The sequence below is a fragment of the Nipponia nippon genome, unplaced genomic scaffold (genome assembly GCF_047370975.1).
Source record: "Nipponia nippon isolate SJK-2023a ecotype South Korea unplaced genomic scaffold, ASM4737097v1 scaffold_6, whole genome shotgun sequence".
Lineage (NCBI taxonomy): Eukaryota > Metazoa > Chordata > Aves > Pelecaniformes > Threskiornithidae > Nipponia > Nipponia nippon.
The window spans coordinates 49069010-49084378 of NW_028262380.1; the positions used below are offsets into that span (position 1 = coordinate 49069010).

At 41.9% G+C, this 15369-nt stretch overlaps 2 protein-coding genes across 11 annotated transcripts in view; one reads left to right on the plus strand and one right to left on the minus strand.

The window, feature by feature from the left end:
• Positions 1-9728, minus strand: part of ARFIP1 (ARF interacting protein 1) — a 45934-nt gene extending 36206 nt beyond the window's left edge. For 6 of the 10 annotated variants that reach the window (XM_087737565.1, XM_087737560.1, XM_087737558.1 and 3 more), the window contains exons 1-3: positions 9600-9723; positions 5092-5171; positions 515-616 (exon numbers count right to left, since the gene is read on the minus strand). In XM_087737565.1, coding sequence (XP_087593691.1) covers positions 515-616; positions 5092-5169 — 180 coding nt within the window. In that variant the 5' untranslated portion in view covers positions 5170-5171; positions 9600-9723. Of the gene's footprint in view, positions 1-514; positions 617-5016; positions 5200-9147; positions 9165-9599 lie in introns of those variants that run through there. The other 4 variants (XM_087737557.1, XM_087737561.1, XM_009474728.2 and 1 more) reach the window with 4 other exon arrangements.
• A 419-nt stretch (positions 9729-10147) lies between these two features.
• TIGD4 (tigger transposable element derived 4) lies at positions 10148-12995 on the plus strand. The gene has a single exon (XM_009474727.2). The coding sequence runs from the start codon at positions 10359-10361 to the stop codon at positions 11895-11897; it is 1539 nt and encodes a 512-aa protein (XP_009473002.2). The 5' UTR covers positions 10148-10358; the 3' UTR covers positions 11898-12995.
• Positions 12996-15369: the final 2374 nt, after the last annotated feature.

A 15369-nucleotide genomic window follows, 5' to 3' on the forward strand; every position in this document is an offset into this window, starting at 1 on the left:
TCAAATCAAAACATGACTATCTACTTTTAGGCATGTTGCTTCCAAAGTTAATACCCCTTAGAAGTAGCTTGCCTCAAACAATTTGATACTTCTTCATAAGAAGTTTAGGATTTGGTAGCCTGAATTCACAGGACCTCTCAAGTCTCATATTTAAAAAGTGCTTGTTGTCTTGTTTTATGAATAAAATTGTCAGATTAAAGATCAGTATCCTCAAGGATCCGAGACAAGAATGTAGCAGCATGAACACTTGATTGTGCATTACAGAGCATCCAATTCTTTACACTATTTCATGCTCAGAAATACTTGCCACTACTAACATGCCTTTTATACAAAAAAAATGTGATTGCACATTGCAATAACCTTATGTCAACTTTAACAATAACTTGGGAGCTTCAAAGGAGTTTCTCCATTAAAGCTGTAGAAAACTATGTCAAGTAAAGTCTGCCAGGCATTGCATTGTAACTTCAGTATTTCTGATAATGGTACCTTGTTAGACAGCAAGGAAAAGTCTTACCCTGTTAAAGCTGTGCTCGTGAGAATCTTCCAGCTGTCCATTGCTAGTCACAGGAATTTCTGCCGCTGAATTTTTGGGAGACTCTTGAGCCATTGCACCTTCCTATAGGATAAGAAGAAACAGGTTAGCATTTGTCTTGGATTTCCAATGAGTGATCTATATGAAAATATTTGATGCATAGGTTTCACAACAGTTGATTTTATTTCAAACTCCTATCGGTAATATTCTGATATACTAGGTCTGTATACATTCATTTAATCACACCCCCAAATCACATTAATATGCTAGCACAGCTCAGACAGAAGTAATTTAAAGCTTTGAGATCTAAGAGAAAGGAAACACTAAAATTTAACCCATTGATATGGGGGTTGGGGGGTGCCAGACACAAATGAGATGTGGGGCCAGACAAATATTTTCTATGCACACTTGACCCTTGCCGTAGTTTATGTATCTCAAACTACAAAAAAGGGTGAGCTTGGCTAAAAAAAACAAACAACAAAAAAACCCCTGTACTAACTAATGATAAGCAAGAAATATTAGAGAAGCGCAATGAGTTTAATCACGTGTTACAAATAGGAAAGCAATGATTCCAAACTTTAAATTCGTTTAACTTGCTTCTTTATTTTATCATAATGTAGTGCCATCTTCTGACTAAACTTGGTATGCAACTCTCATTCAGTCAACAGCAGTAAATCTAAAGTGAAATGCAGAAACAAGAACTTAAAAGCACCAATGCAATTCAAGAATCAAAGTCAGTTTCAAAATGCAGCCGTGTTATGAACCGTAGCAGCAGGTGTGAAACCACTGCTTCCAAGAACGACCAAAGGTATAACCTAGACAAGACATTCCCAGAAGAAAAGCACACTGTTTACAAGCACCTGAAGAGGGAATGGCACCCTAACACTCTCCAAAACTAAGAGAAACTGAAAATTTCGGCCCTCTCAAAAAGCTACCCCTAACTCTGCAAGACAGCTTCATTAGTCACCCGAAGTGTAAACAGTAGAAAAATCAACACGCAACCGAAGCAGTGTTTGTTCAATTACTTACATAAAAGTTGTCGGAATTCTTCAAACCAGCCCATGCACCTGTGCAAGACTGGCAAGACATGCTACACCATCAACGGGTACTTGAGAATAGGTGCTTTCTTCCCTTAAAGCTCCTAAATCATCAAACTGAACCAGCATTTTTCAGTCACAGGGTCAGGAAGAGGCCCAGGCTGAAGTACTAGCAGCTTCTCCAACCACACGTGAAGCTTTTACAGGATACCCACGTAACACAGACATTTTACTGGTACTTACTCAGGGTCACCTGCACCATTCTTAATTGGCAACATCTCCTGTTATACCCCATTGCTAATATTTCCCCCACTTTCACCTGTCACCACTTCTTACATTAGTAAGCTTGATTTCCTTAGTAAGCTTTGAGGCCTCCCAAGCTTTTTTTTTTTCTAACTAGTCACCGTCTGTGGGCTCCAATAAACATGCTCCTCTAACTCCAGATCGCTTTCAAAGCGATGTTACCATAACTTCTTCCAAAGACTGTGAATTACTGAGACTTCACCTCTGTTGCTCTTTTGAAGCAGAGCTCGCTAGCCAAACTTTATTTGGTATCTACAAAATCTGATTTACATTTCTCAAAGTGTAACAATCTTCTTCAATTACCAGCATAAAACACCACCATCACAAAAAAAAAAAAAAAAAGAAAAGGCAAAGAGACAGAAGTCCATCAAGTTCTGAGTACGTGCTGCCTTTTACCCATACGGAGAAGAGAAACAAAAAAGCCAAGGCCAAGCCACTCTAAGAACCATACATATGAACTACAATCTGGGGATGCATACCCATAAAATACCATCTGAGGTGATGCATTTTCCCCTTTTGAGGATCAAGACTTTCTCTACAACTAACTAACTTAGCAAAACTGCATTGAAAGCTACTCTTTCAAAAATAGTGCTTTATGAAACACTGCCCTAAAATGAGAAGCTAAACATTTAGGCACAGCTTTTGAAAAAACTCTAAATACATAGAGAACAGACTTCAAATTATTTAAGAAAAAGTGACTTTATAAGACCAAACGTTCTAGTTATATGATGTCGTTTATAAGATCAAATGTCCTAGTTGCCTGCCATATTAGATTTTAATTAAGGAAATCTGTCCAATAGCTCAAGCTTCTTAAGCTTGCTCCGAATCTCACATCTGCTTAAACTCCAAGACTGCTAGGAACTATACTTCTACTTGACACAGTGCAGTCAGGTATTTTTCAAAATGCTTGGCCTGTCACAGCTACCTGCACAATACTGAAACATTAGCATAGGCTAACGTAGCTATTCTTGTTCTTCTTTCTGCAAAAGGTCAGAAAACACAGTGTCAAGGGGAAGTCCTGTACTGTCAGGGGATACACTTCATTTGGTAGGGATCAGAAACAAAATTGTATCTCCAAATTTAATTAAAGGCAAAACAAATACTTGGCTTGGGTGCTTTTCATCAAGAATTTCAAATCATTTTGCTCATATTGTACACTCATATATATTTTTGCATTTATTCAGAGACAGGCATGCACATGCATACATGTCTCTAATACATACATTAGAAAACAAAAAATCATCGGCTTCTCTGGACAACTTACGAAATCTAAAAAGGCCTAGAAGCAATTCACAGGGTTTTTTAGGTGTTTCTACTTGAGGCAAACCTACCTATCAACTTCAGAGAAAGCAAATAATTACTTGCTAACTTCAGTTTCCTGTTATGTCTGAAGTAAAACACCATCTTCCATTGCTGAAAGGAGGACATCTCACTACTCCCCTTTTCCAGTCCCTGTGAGCCAGGCACTGTCCCACCTCCCACCCACAACACAGGCCTGCCGCTCCCCCGACTGCACAGGGAACAGACTCAACTCAGGAGCCTGACAACAGCCCTTTTCACCAGGTTAATTTTCTGCAGCTTCAGTGACTTGAATGAGTTTGCGATGAGGTCAGGCAAGCACCAAAGACATGAAGTGAGCAGCTGAAAAAGGGAAGTGGGATAAACTGCTAATTTGGCTCAGCCGTAACATGAAATCACCACCTGCATTTTAGTCAACAGTCTAAGCTAGCACTGCTGCCAAGAACAAGTCCTTGCCCCCCCCCTTTTTTTTTCCCCCTTTACCCCAACTCTTACCCCCATCAGCTTCCCCCATTCCCCCCTTTACCCCTACCTCTTCCCCTCATCAGCTTCCCCCATTGCCCCACCTCTTCCCTGGGCCAGAACAAGGTATTTGTACAGCAAACAAGATTACAGAAACACGGCAGGTTAAAAGAAGGTGACCTATGCCCAAAAAGGGGATGGGTAATTTTTCCACTCAAATCAGTTCTCCAAAACAGTTCATCACATAGTTCCAACACCTGCACCTACAAAACAGAGGGGGTAATAATGCAATAAAACACTACTAAGAATGAAGGACTGCTCTCAGCCACAGCACCGGCTTACTTCAGCAGTGCAATATCTCAAAATACTTTAAGCGTAGACCATTGCCAAAACCAGTGGCCAGTTCTCTCTACCTCTGGATGCATGTTCCTGCAACCTCACACAACCTTGGTAAGCTTGCTGATCTGAGAGAAAACTGAACCACCAAATCACAACAGTATTTGTTAGAACAGTGAGTATGATTGCTGAATGAAGTGTCCCTTTGGCAGGAGCAGCCCACAGCTGATTTAAACTAAATATATAAAGAAACTGCATCCTCAGAAGAAAATTTATCATATGCAGGAAGAGTCTAAAGTAAATATAAAGAAGTTCCTAAATGTGCATTGATGCATTGGGCATGAATGAAATAAGCACTATGGAAAATCACAAAGTTTGAGCTGGATATTTTATTTAGAAAAATGTATTAATCCTTTAGTAACTTTTTTCTTAGCACACCTCTGTTTGCAAGTATCAGATTTGGAGATATACTAAATATCTATGGAATCACTATTCTGTTTTTATAAAAAGTTTAAAAACAATTGACTGGTACTGAAACTCTAATAGTGATAAAGTCAGCATCATCGTTTTTCATTCTCAGTGTACAACAGCCAGGGAAACGTTTACTCTTTACCTTTCTGAAACAGCCTCCCAAACACATCTGATTGGCTAAATATTATTGAGAACCTTAGGAATTCGTTCATTATTTTAAAAAGTCACAGACTTCTCCACAATGAAGGTGCAAGCTGTATCTGCTCCCAAGAAAAAAAGATTCACCACTCCAGCAGCAGTAGAATGCCTTTTTACATCGAGGTTACACAAAGACTGCTGCCTTTTAAGTACCAACCCTTTCTTCCTGCAGCACCTACACATTTCAGACTCTACCCCGCCTAAATCTATTCAGCTTACAAAACAAATACCACACCACAGCAAAAGACTACTGGTTGAAGTAATCCTTTGTTAGGAATTAATTGGATTGTTCTTAATAGTGTCTCAAAACCAAACCCACCCATTCAAGATAATGTGCATGAGCTCATATCCCCATACTGACTTCACTGTGCTACGTACATCAGCATTTTTGGCAGTCTGAAACTGTTGCTGGGATTGGTTGATTTGACACTAATAGAACTATCACCCAATCACCTCAGAGTCAGACTGGACCTCTTCTGCAGCTGGGTGAGATTCATCAAGTGTTGTGGATTCATTGCTGCGTTCTGACATACCTGAAAATAAAATAGGTTTGGCATGCATTAATTGACATGAAAGGAGCTGGATGTTGCACCTCACAGAAACCAAAGTAGGCTTTCAGAAAACACTTCTTTTACAAGTTCTGCTAAAGCAAAGAGAAACCTCTCTCTTTTGATGATGACCAGGTCTTCAGCTCTCCAAAATCTAGCCAAGACTAGGAATATAGTCTAGCCTAAGCTCCCACTGCCAAAGCAACCTTCCCCACGCAGACAGCTAAGCTTGCAACATAAAACCCAGGAAGTCACACAAGGTTGTTCAGCTGATATTTACTGTCACCTGCAACAATACACTGACTGTATCCTACCATTGCAAAGATCACAGCTTTGTTAAGACCTGAAATTTATCCAAATGTTGCAAGTTTATATTGATGCTAAGCCACTGGAACCTAGTAAGCTGTTTAGTCTGTTACGCCTAACTAGAAACAGAATCTATCTTTTTTTTCCTCAAAAAAATCTCACTTACAGAGGCAAAGGAAGTTGATAACACTGAGCACATGCACAAGAAACCAACTCTGTGAGTACAGTGGTCATGAAAGATAAGTGACACACCTAACATAGCTTAAATAAGAAAAGTACCTAAATTTGATTTCAAATAGCTGGTAACTACAGGTGACACTGCAATTCACTCAACTGTTTGAGAGGAGGAGACAACCAATCATTAAAAATTAAACAAAGTCTGTCAGTATTGAGTATAATCACACATGACTTCAGTTCATTAAGTATTGCACCACTTTATACATGTTCAACCACATACCAGATTAAGAAAAATTAGAGGGATCACTATTTATATTGTATTTCAATTTCCCAAGCTATAAAACACTTTAATTAAAGCAAATAATTAATAAGGTAAGCAGCTCATATGACAAGGGAAATAAAATAAGGACACAAAGGCTGAGAAACTGAACCATCTAGATCATATTACACTGGATAACTTATTACTTTACTTTGGAAAACCAAACACGTAAGATATTTTCTCCAGAAAAACAATTCATTCAGGACTATCATTGAATGAAGTTGGATTTTTCTCTGACCAATACAAAATCCCTTTCAAAGTAATTAAGTAGGACTTCTTTACATATCTTTCTTAATTTTCTATAATTCTTTCGAATATGAAAGACCATACAGCAGAGGTGCTGCTTTCCCACACAGTTCTGTCCAAACTCTGCCTGTGGTTGAAAACAACCTCCATGCTGAACAGATTATTTCTGAGTAGGTAAAAAATTTCCATTATGAACCAGAAGAGTAAATTTAATTTCTTTGCTGTGTTGCTCAAACAAGAAGTTAAATTCATCTTGCAGTGCAGTCTTGGTTAACACAATCTGCACCTCAGTTTTACCACATTAGTGATTCTGGAGTTATGCTTGTACCTCACATACAAACTTATATACCATATAACACTGTTTAAATTATTAAATGCTATAAGCAGCAAAAAATATTTTCTTGATAGCCTTAAGAACTCTTAATAACCTAATCTAGAGGCATGAACCATCTCACAAACCCATGTAGAAGACACTGCGTAAAGACAAATAATTAATTTTTTAAAATTCAAATTAATTCACCGTTTGTGTTACAACCTTCCCCCACCCTCCAATTTTTTGTGTAGTATTCTCTTCCTGCAAGCAGTATCAACACTTTGAATGCAGCTCTGCAGGATCACACTGACCAACTTTAAAACATGAGAAGGGGAAAACTGTACATTACAGGTGGCTTTTGTAAAAAGTTTAAGTGTACATTCCAGTTAAACTACAGAATTCCCTGATGACTGCTTCTACAGCAAAACAATGGGGATGTAAACATCAAATGCTGGATGTAAGGACAAAAACTTTCCACATTTACAAGGATTCAGAAGTTAAGACGTTCATGTGAAATTGTGGCAAACATGGCATCTACATACATATATTACTTATACCTAAGGTTTTATTATAGAAATGCATATAGATTTTTATATCTCAGTAGCTCTTGATTTTCTCTTGCAGGTATCAGAGAAAGGGCCGTTCTTTATACAAGCTTGCTAATCTTCAGTACAGTATGAATTCTGCATTACTGATTATTTTTTTCACTAAAGCAGCCACAACTTTAGAACGTGCTGGGTGACTGTCCAGTGTACCAGGACATTCGTTACCATCAGCTGCAATTACAACATAGAGATGTTTTACTTGGAAAAAACACGCCTGATCCACATTCTGACATGAATTTAAGCCCAAAACCCTGACCTCACCACTCCTGCCCCTCTGGATTTTCTTTTTTTTTTTTTCCCACTAGACCAATTCCGCAAATCCACACAAATACTGCACCAGCGTAGAACAGAGGAGACAGAATAGACTGAGAATCTTCCCCCCACAGCAACGTCACCTTAAACGCACATCAGATTACTAACTCAGCCATTTTAAGTTCTGCTCACCACAAATAAAACCGCACAAACTTTAAGTCCTGGGGATTTATGTATAATTTCTTCAACTGACAAAGTAAAAAGCAAAGCAAAAACTTATAAACAACACACTAAGCTTCCTCCAGGAGGAAGACTTCAGAGACATTTAACCAATTATAATTAGTGGTTGTAAGGGCACATTTATGGACTTCTCATAAAAAAGGCAAATTCATATTTGCTTGTTCATGCAAATATGAATTAAACGTCATCAACAACAAATTCATTTTGAATAAGGGGTTTATTCTTAACACAGTTGCATTACTTAAGTAAGTGACTTACGGTCTCAGAAACGAGAACCATGGGATTCTCAACAGTTACATGTGTTTTTCTAAGCAGGATGCGCTGGCTCCTTCACTTAAGTTTTTCTCTTAAATTAATTGCCAATAAGGTAAAAGCAAGATATCTTCTGTGCAAATAAAGTTTATTACACACTTTTACTGTTGTCTCATTACTCCACTGCATAGATAAACATTAAAAGTTTTTGAAACACTGCAGAAAATGCAAGTGCTGGTGGAAAAGAACTATTTAATGCATATTTTCTTAATTTCAATTTCTAACTAAGAACATTATCGCTGATTCTTGTGAAGATCAACATCAATTGCTTTTTAAAAAGAATTTAAAGAACTGTATTAAGCACTTTCTGCTACAATCACATCAGTTTCATCTTTATGCTCTTGAATTCCCTGGCTGCTCCACTTGCAAGATCTAATTATGCTTGAAAGTTACAAGACATGATGGAGATAAGGACTGGAGAACAGGGCTGCCACTAACTTCCACACTCCCTACTCTCGGTCAACCTGCCCCGAAGCGCTTTAACGCTCTGCTCGTCTCCAGGTTAGCTAAGGCATGGGCTCCCAGTATGGTTTCAACTTCTACCAAAACAGAAAGAAGCAGCTGATCAAGGCATTGCCTCAGCTTCCAATTTTTCCAATCTAACGTTCTTCTGTATTACTTATTCCTTACATGTTAACTATCTGTGTGTACATACATATATATACACACACATAAACATGTATATGATTCAGACAGCTGTTTGGACTTGCACTGATCAAATGACATCCTTCTCCAGCCCTGCAAAAGAACCGTTTTGTTATCTTTTCTAGAGAATCAGCACTTAGATAACAAAGCCACTGACTGCAAGTGCTAACTCCTTGTCGCCAGTTCCACCAAGCATTAAAAGCACACGTTAGGCACTGAAACTACATCCAGTTCGGGGGATGCAAGATGAAAGGCTATGAGGGGGTTTCAGTTAAAAATGATAGATCAGGGATGTACCATAAGCAACACCAGAAGCATTGCTTATAGTTTGTAAACAACACCAGATGCAACACCTGCTTGTCACACACCACCACAGTGTTTCCATGTTTTAAGAATAGTAAGCCAGCTGCAAAAGACAAATTGGAACATTTAAAACAATAATTGTCAGGGTGTGGAATAAGTCCCAGGGGCATGAAATTTATGCAGCATCCAGAGTTTTCTTCCTCCACCAACAATCCGTCTCCCTTTCTCTCCCGTGAAACCCACCTTCTACCAAGCTCAGGCTCTGCCCGCCCTCTCCGGGTGCCCACCACCCCCCGCAGCGGGGACCCCGCCGTGAGCCCTGCAGAGAGGCAAGGAGAAGGGCAGACCCCAGCCAGCACCGCACTCCCGACCCCCACGGCAGGGGCACCTGGGGCGGCGGGCAGGAGGGAGCGGGCGCTGGCGGGCGGGGGCAGCCCCCGGGTGGACCCCGCTCGGGGCTGCGGGTTCCCCCCCCGCCGCCGGCAGGCCCAGCCGCCCGCTGCCCGCACCCACGGGCTGCCGGGGAAGGTGAGGGAGGCCGGGGAAGGGGAGGCCGCTCCCGCGGTTCGACACGCAGGACGGGACGGGACGGAAGGGGAGGGGAGGTCCGGTCCGGCCCTCCCCGCCCCGCTGCAGCGACCCCCGCGCCGGGCTGCGCCGGGCCCGCCCCGGCCTCACCCCGGCCCGTCCCTCACCTGCCGGCGGCGCTGCTGCCGCCCCGGAGGCGTCGTGCTGCGGGGGGAGGGAGGACGGGACGGAGGGGGGGGAGGAGGAAGCCGGGCGGGGCGGCGCGGCGCCCCCTCTCCAGCTTTATTTTCTTCCTCCTCCGGTACCAGCAGCCGCCGGAAGTGCTTGGCCGGAAAAGCGGCTGACGGCGGCCTCGCCGGGGAGGCGCGGCGGGCAGCGGCCTCTCTAGGCTGCGGCGGGCGTGTCTATGGTCGCTGCCCGGCCGCGCCGTAGCCATGGCGACCAGAGCCGGGGCCGCCGCCCCTCGCCTGCCGGCAGCGCCGCCGGCTCCTCCTGCCCGGCCGGCGCTCGTAGTTCACTGCCGCCCGGCGGAGGCCTCTGGAAGGGCGGCCCGGCTCGGGCGGGGGGTGGGGGCCGGGGGCCGGGGGGGTGCCCGGAGGCGGCGGCGAGGGGGTTCTCACCCCGCTCCGCTGGCGGCGCGGGGGGAGGCGGCGGCTCCCCTCCCTGCCCTCAGGGGAGGCCGCGGGGGGGCGGGGGGGCGCACACCGGTCCCCAGGCGCTGGAGCCCGGTCCCCGGGCAGGGCGTCCGCCGAGCCGAGCCGAGCCGTGGGGCGCCGGCCTGTCTGCGCCGGCTGCCACGGGCGGCGGCTGCGGCCTCTGCCGAGCGCCCGGCCCCTCAGATCAGAGCGGGGTCTTGAACGCCGGCCTCGCCGGAGGCGCCGGGAGCGGCGGCGGGGCGGCACGCCGGGGAGGCGGCGCTCGGTACCATGGCGGAGGCTCCGGGAAGCCCCCCGCCCGAACCCGGGGCGAGGAGGAAAAAAAGCATATCGATTGAGGAAAAAATCGACATCATAAGTGCTGTGGAGAGTGGCAAGAAAAAGGCAGACATCGCAGCCAAGTACGGCATCAAGAAGAATTCCTTGTCTTCAATTATGAAGAATAAAGAAAAAGTTCTGGAGGCCTTTGAATCTTTACGATTTGATCCTAAAAGAAAAAGGCTCAGGACTGCTTTTTATACTGACCTGGAGGAGGCGTTGATGAAGTGGTACAGGACTGCTCAGTGCTTGAATGTGCCGGTCAGCGGTCCCATGCTGCGCCTCAAGGCGAATGATTTTGCCCAGAAGCTTGGACATAGTGATTTTAAATGCAGTAACGGCTGGCTCGATCGTTTCAAGTCAAGGTACGGTTTGGTGTTCAGAGCTCAGCCCGTAGAAGCAGCTGCTACTGCGACAGTGGATGCTCCAGCTCTTTGGCACCAAAATGTTCTTCCTTATCATTTAAATGAATATCAGCCAAAAAACGTGTTTTATATACAGGAGACTGGATTGTTGTACCAGATGTTACCGCATAACACGTTTGCATTTAAAGGGGAAACTTGTTCTGTAGGGAAGCTAAGCAAAGAGAGAATAACCCTAGTGGTGGGTACAAATATGGATGGCTCCGAGAAACTTCCTTTGCTCGTTATAGGAAAAAACAACAGTTCACAGTGTTTCAAAGATGTGAAGTCGCTACCTGTGGATTACGAGGCAAATGATATGGCATGGATGACTTCGGAAGTGTTTGAACAGTGGATGCATAAGCTGGATGACAGATTTCAAGCACAGCAGCGACGAGTAGTTATTCTTGTTGATTCTGTCCCAGCTCACACAGAAGTAAAGAACCTGAAGTCTGTCAAATTAGTGTTCTCTCCTCCAGACCCTTCTTCGTGTGTAGCTATGAAACAAGGGGCTATCAGAAGTCTGAAGGTTAAATACCGGTGCTGTCTTATCAAGAGATTTGTTGACTGCGTAGAAGGTAATACAGAGTTTATGCTGACTCTGCTTGATGCAATTGAGATGTTGCACATGTGCTGGAGGAAAGTAACACCAGAGACTATTGTAAAAAGTTATAATGAAGCAGGATTCAAATTAGAAACCAAGGCAAGTGGTAGTGACACAGAGGTTGAAAGTGATTTTGATTTGATTGCACATGCACAGGCAGCTGGAGTGGAGTTTCCAGAAGGTTTATCTTTGGAGGAGTATGCAGCTCTAGATGATGGCTTGGTAACTTGCGAAATGCCCGCAAATACTGAAAGGGAGTGTGTCAAAGAAAGCGCATCAGATAAAGCTGGAACATTTGTTGGTGATGAAGATGAGGATGAAGATGATGGATTTCAGGGAGCTGAACAGCCTTTACCATCAAAAAATGAGGCTTTGAGTGCTTTAGATACCCTTCGAAAGTTTATCAGAAGTCAAGACACAGATGATTCTCTTCATGATTCCCTAGCTGACCTGGAGGATTTTATTCAACATGTAGCATGTAAATAAATATTTTAGCAAAGCGTGAAAGCATGTCATTGAAAAAAAAGGAATTATATAAGTAAACAACAATAGGCAGTTTAATAACAAGTGTTGCTGCAGTGTTCTCTAGTGTGTCTTGCTCAGGTGCCTAGATATACGTAATGAAAGAAATCTGAAATTACAAAAAAGGGCTGTGAACTGAAGTCTTCCACAAAATCAGGAGGAAAGAGCACAAAATGTGGGGCAGAGAGAGGAAATAAGTTGAACCTTTAAAATTATAACTGTAGTAAGTACAGGGGAGGCAAAAGCAATTCTTTGAGCAGTTCGGTGCACTCAGGATGAACTGGTGCCCATTTGGAATTCTTTCTTCAGGAAGAGATCAGCCCTTCTTCACATCGATAATTCCACCGGTGTCTTTGGTATTGTTGACAGTGGAACAGTAAATATTTATCAGCTTGGTGCTTTTGATACTTAAACAAAAAAATTGAATAACACAACATACATGCCTAAGTTCTGAGAACTAAGGCGTTTTTAAAATAAATTTTTTTTGTCCTTGTTCGAGAATTCTGGCCATAGTTTATTCTTGCAGCAGATGATGAACAGCAGAAAGTTAGCAGCTTTGGATGTGTCTTGTTTTCTTAAAGCTGCTCGTGTGTGGATACACACGAATGGCATAATCGTTTATCCGAGAGTCAAAAGACAAACAAGCCTTTACTTGGTCTTTGAAGAGGTCAAAAAGGAAGGTCATTCTCTCCCTTTCAGCCTTTTTGGTATTTGGATTTGATGGAGGTCCTTCTGTGCAGCTCCATGTATTTCTACAGCAAGTATAGAAAAAAAACAGCTTATGCAGTATCTGCACTCAAAACCTTACTGAACGCTTGTTTTATTTACTGTACTTGAAGGCTTTGCTGTAGGAGTCAGTGCAGCAATGCAGTTCACTATTACAGGTGCCATTGCCAGGGGTGCTGTTGTTGTGAATGCACTGTGAAGCTGAGTAAATCACAGTACGTTTACACATCTTCAAGTGGGGGGTTCAAGCAATGGAATCATACCAGAGCCAAAAATCTCAATTTGTTTGAGACATACTCTTTGTGACTTTTTTCAAAACCTGGTTTAAATATTTTCCACATCTACCAATTTTAGTTTTTTCAAAAGTTAGAGATAATAATTTTTCTATTTTAGAGGAAGAATAAAATACTTCATGGAAACCCTTTAGGAAACCTGTGTAATAAAGAATCTATTATGGTGCCTATAATTAAACCATGAGAAACAATCTCTTGCTTACTTGAATCTTCAGTTTTCAATAAATAGTTTGGCTAAAGCTTTGTTTACTGTTCTTTCTGGTGGAGGACAGTTTATCCATTTCTAAAAGCGTTTCAGAAAATGTATCAAATTGTTGGAAGACAGTGAAAAGGGGGGGGGGGAGTGAGGAAATGCCTATGGCTAAACCATATGAATGTTTTACTAGAACCCCTACAAAAAAACCCCATGAACGTCTCGTTTCTTATTATGCAATATCTGATGTGAACTCCATCCAAAGGCTATTCTGATGAAATAAGAAATTTCTGTTGAAATTCCAATAAATGAAGTTCCACACAGAGATGTATAGCTTCTGTGAAAGAGGTACCCCTCTGTATCATCTCTGTTAACTATTTGTTTTGTTAAAATACAGATGCAAAGGCTTTTAAATTCAGAAGCTGTGTCAAATAAATCAACACATTTTGCTTGCTTAAATACTTTAGTACAAGCTTATGAAAAGTACTTTTTATTTTGGCTAAGCTTATTTGAAGTTCGTATAAATCCCACAGAGCCCTGTGGATAATTTTCCTATGGTAATCTCCTGATTTAAAATCCATGGTTTTCTTTGCAACAGCTTCTCCCACTAAAGGCAAGTTTAGGAAAAAGTTTCTATTATCCATACAGTAAATTTGTCTGTTCTTTAAAATTCAACTCTGTGTGGACCTCATCGGCCCAGGATCCGGTAAGGAGACTCTCTGTTTCCTTCTAAGAGAATTCTGACTGTGAAGTGTTGGATCTGAGTGAGAAAGACTTGTGTAAGTAAGCAGCAAATCTTGGTTAAACAAGGCTTCGATCTACAAGAAGTGTAGCCTTTGCAAGATGAGGCTTAGAGAATCAGGAGATAGGAAATAACATCGTTAGCTGATGACGAAGGAAGTAAATTGCTGAGTGCTGTCATGTCCCCTCATGAAAACAACAGGAAGGGTTTACTAATTTGGCCTGGACTTTGAAGGTGAATTGTGGAACTTGCTTTAAAAAATATACAACCCATCAAAATCTCATATCTGTAGAGAATATGTGGCTTTTTCCTAGCCTCCTAGTTCATTGTGAGAAGCCAAGCTAAAATGCACTCACTTGAAACCATTTTTTTAGGTCAGACACTTTATATTCTAACACTATAGCTTTCAAAAATTTTTGAGAGCCCAAATATTTCTTTTCCGCTTGGATTTTGGTCGCATTTATAGTCGAACAGAGAATGTGAAATGCATTTTGAAGCTTGTTGCTATTTCAGGTGTTCACCGGGAGGTGCAGGCTCCACAGATCCGAAATGCTAGCAGTGAAAAGGGAAGCGGTACGCTATGTAAATGTTAGTCATTTCAGCCTGTGTACACAGTTTGAGCTGGAGATTTTTTTACATTGTCTAGGTAAACCACCAGGACGCTGGCTTTTTATGTCTGGGGTGGTATCTATCAGGGGGAGAGGAAGAATATTGCTTTGGACTGCACCATATTTAAAAATAAGAACCTTTTCTACAAAAGGCAGATTACCAAGGCTGTCATTTGCTTTAATACTAAAGATCTCAGTTTGGACAGCTATGTGCTTTTTCCTGTACACTTTTCAACTTTATGCTATGGTTAGATAATAATTATGTGCTTTGGCCTCAAGTCAGTGAGGTCACTTTAAGTAACCCGAAGTTACTTCTAAAAGTGTGAACTGAAAATACGAAGTTTCAAGAATATGAGTAACTTCCAAACAAGGCCAAAGTAGAAAAAAAATATTGGAACGTATGTTTGATATGATCAAAAGCATCCTCAGAGTCATTCATGAGACAAGTAATATGTAAAATTAAGTATGCTTTTCAAAATACATCTGCATTTGAAAATTTTAATAAATACTACGCTATTTCTGATTTTTGTGTGCGTTACTGTTGTGTGTGGTTCTGGATACCTTTTGGATCTAGAAAACTGCATCTCCTTTTAAAATTGTTACTCAAAGGAATGTTACTCACCTCTACAGGTAAAAGGAAATTCACAAGTTTTTGCGCCTTTAGGCAAAAACAGAAGAGAGGGGGCAGTCGGGGATTTATAGGAAAGCAATCCATGTGTGCCTCTATACCCAAGATCTGTGACATTTTGATAGCTAAGTAATGTGGAGGGAGTAAATAAGTAGTTGGTTTCTCATTATTTATTATGTAAAGCTTGAGAATGATAGTCTCAAACACGCAGAATCTTTAGTGATTTTAAATTTTAGAAATGCCATA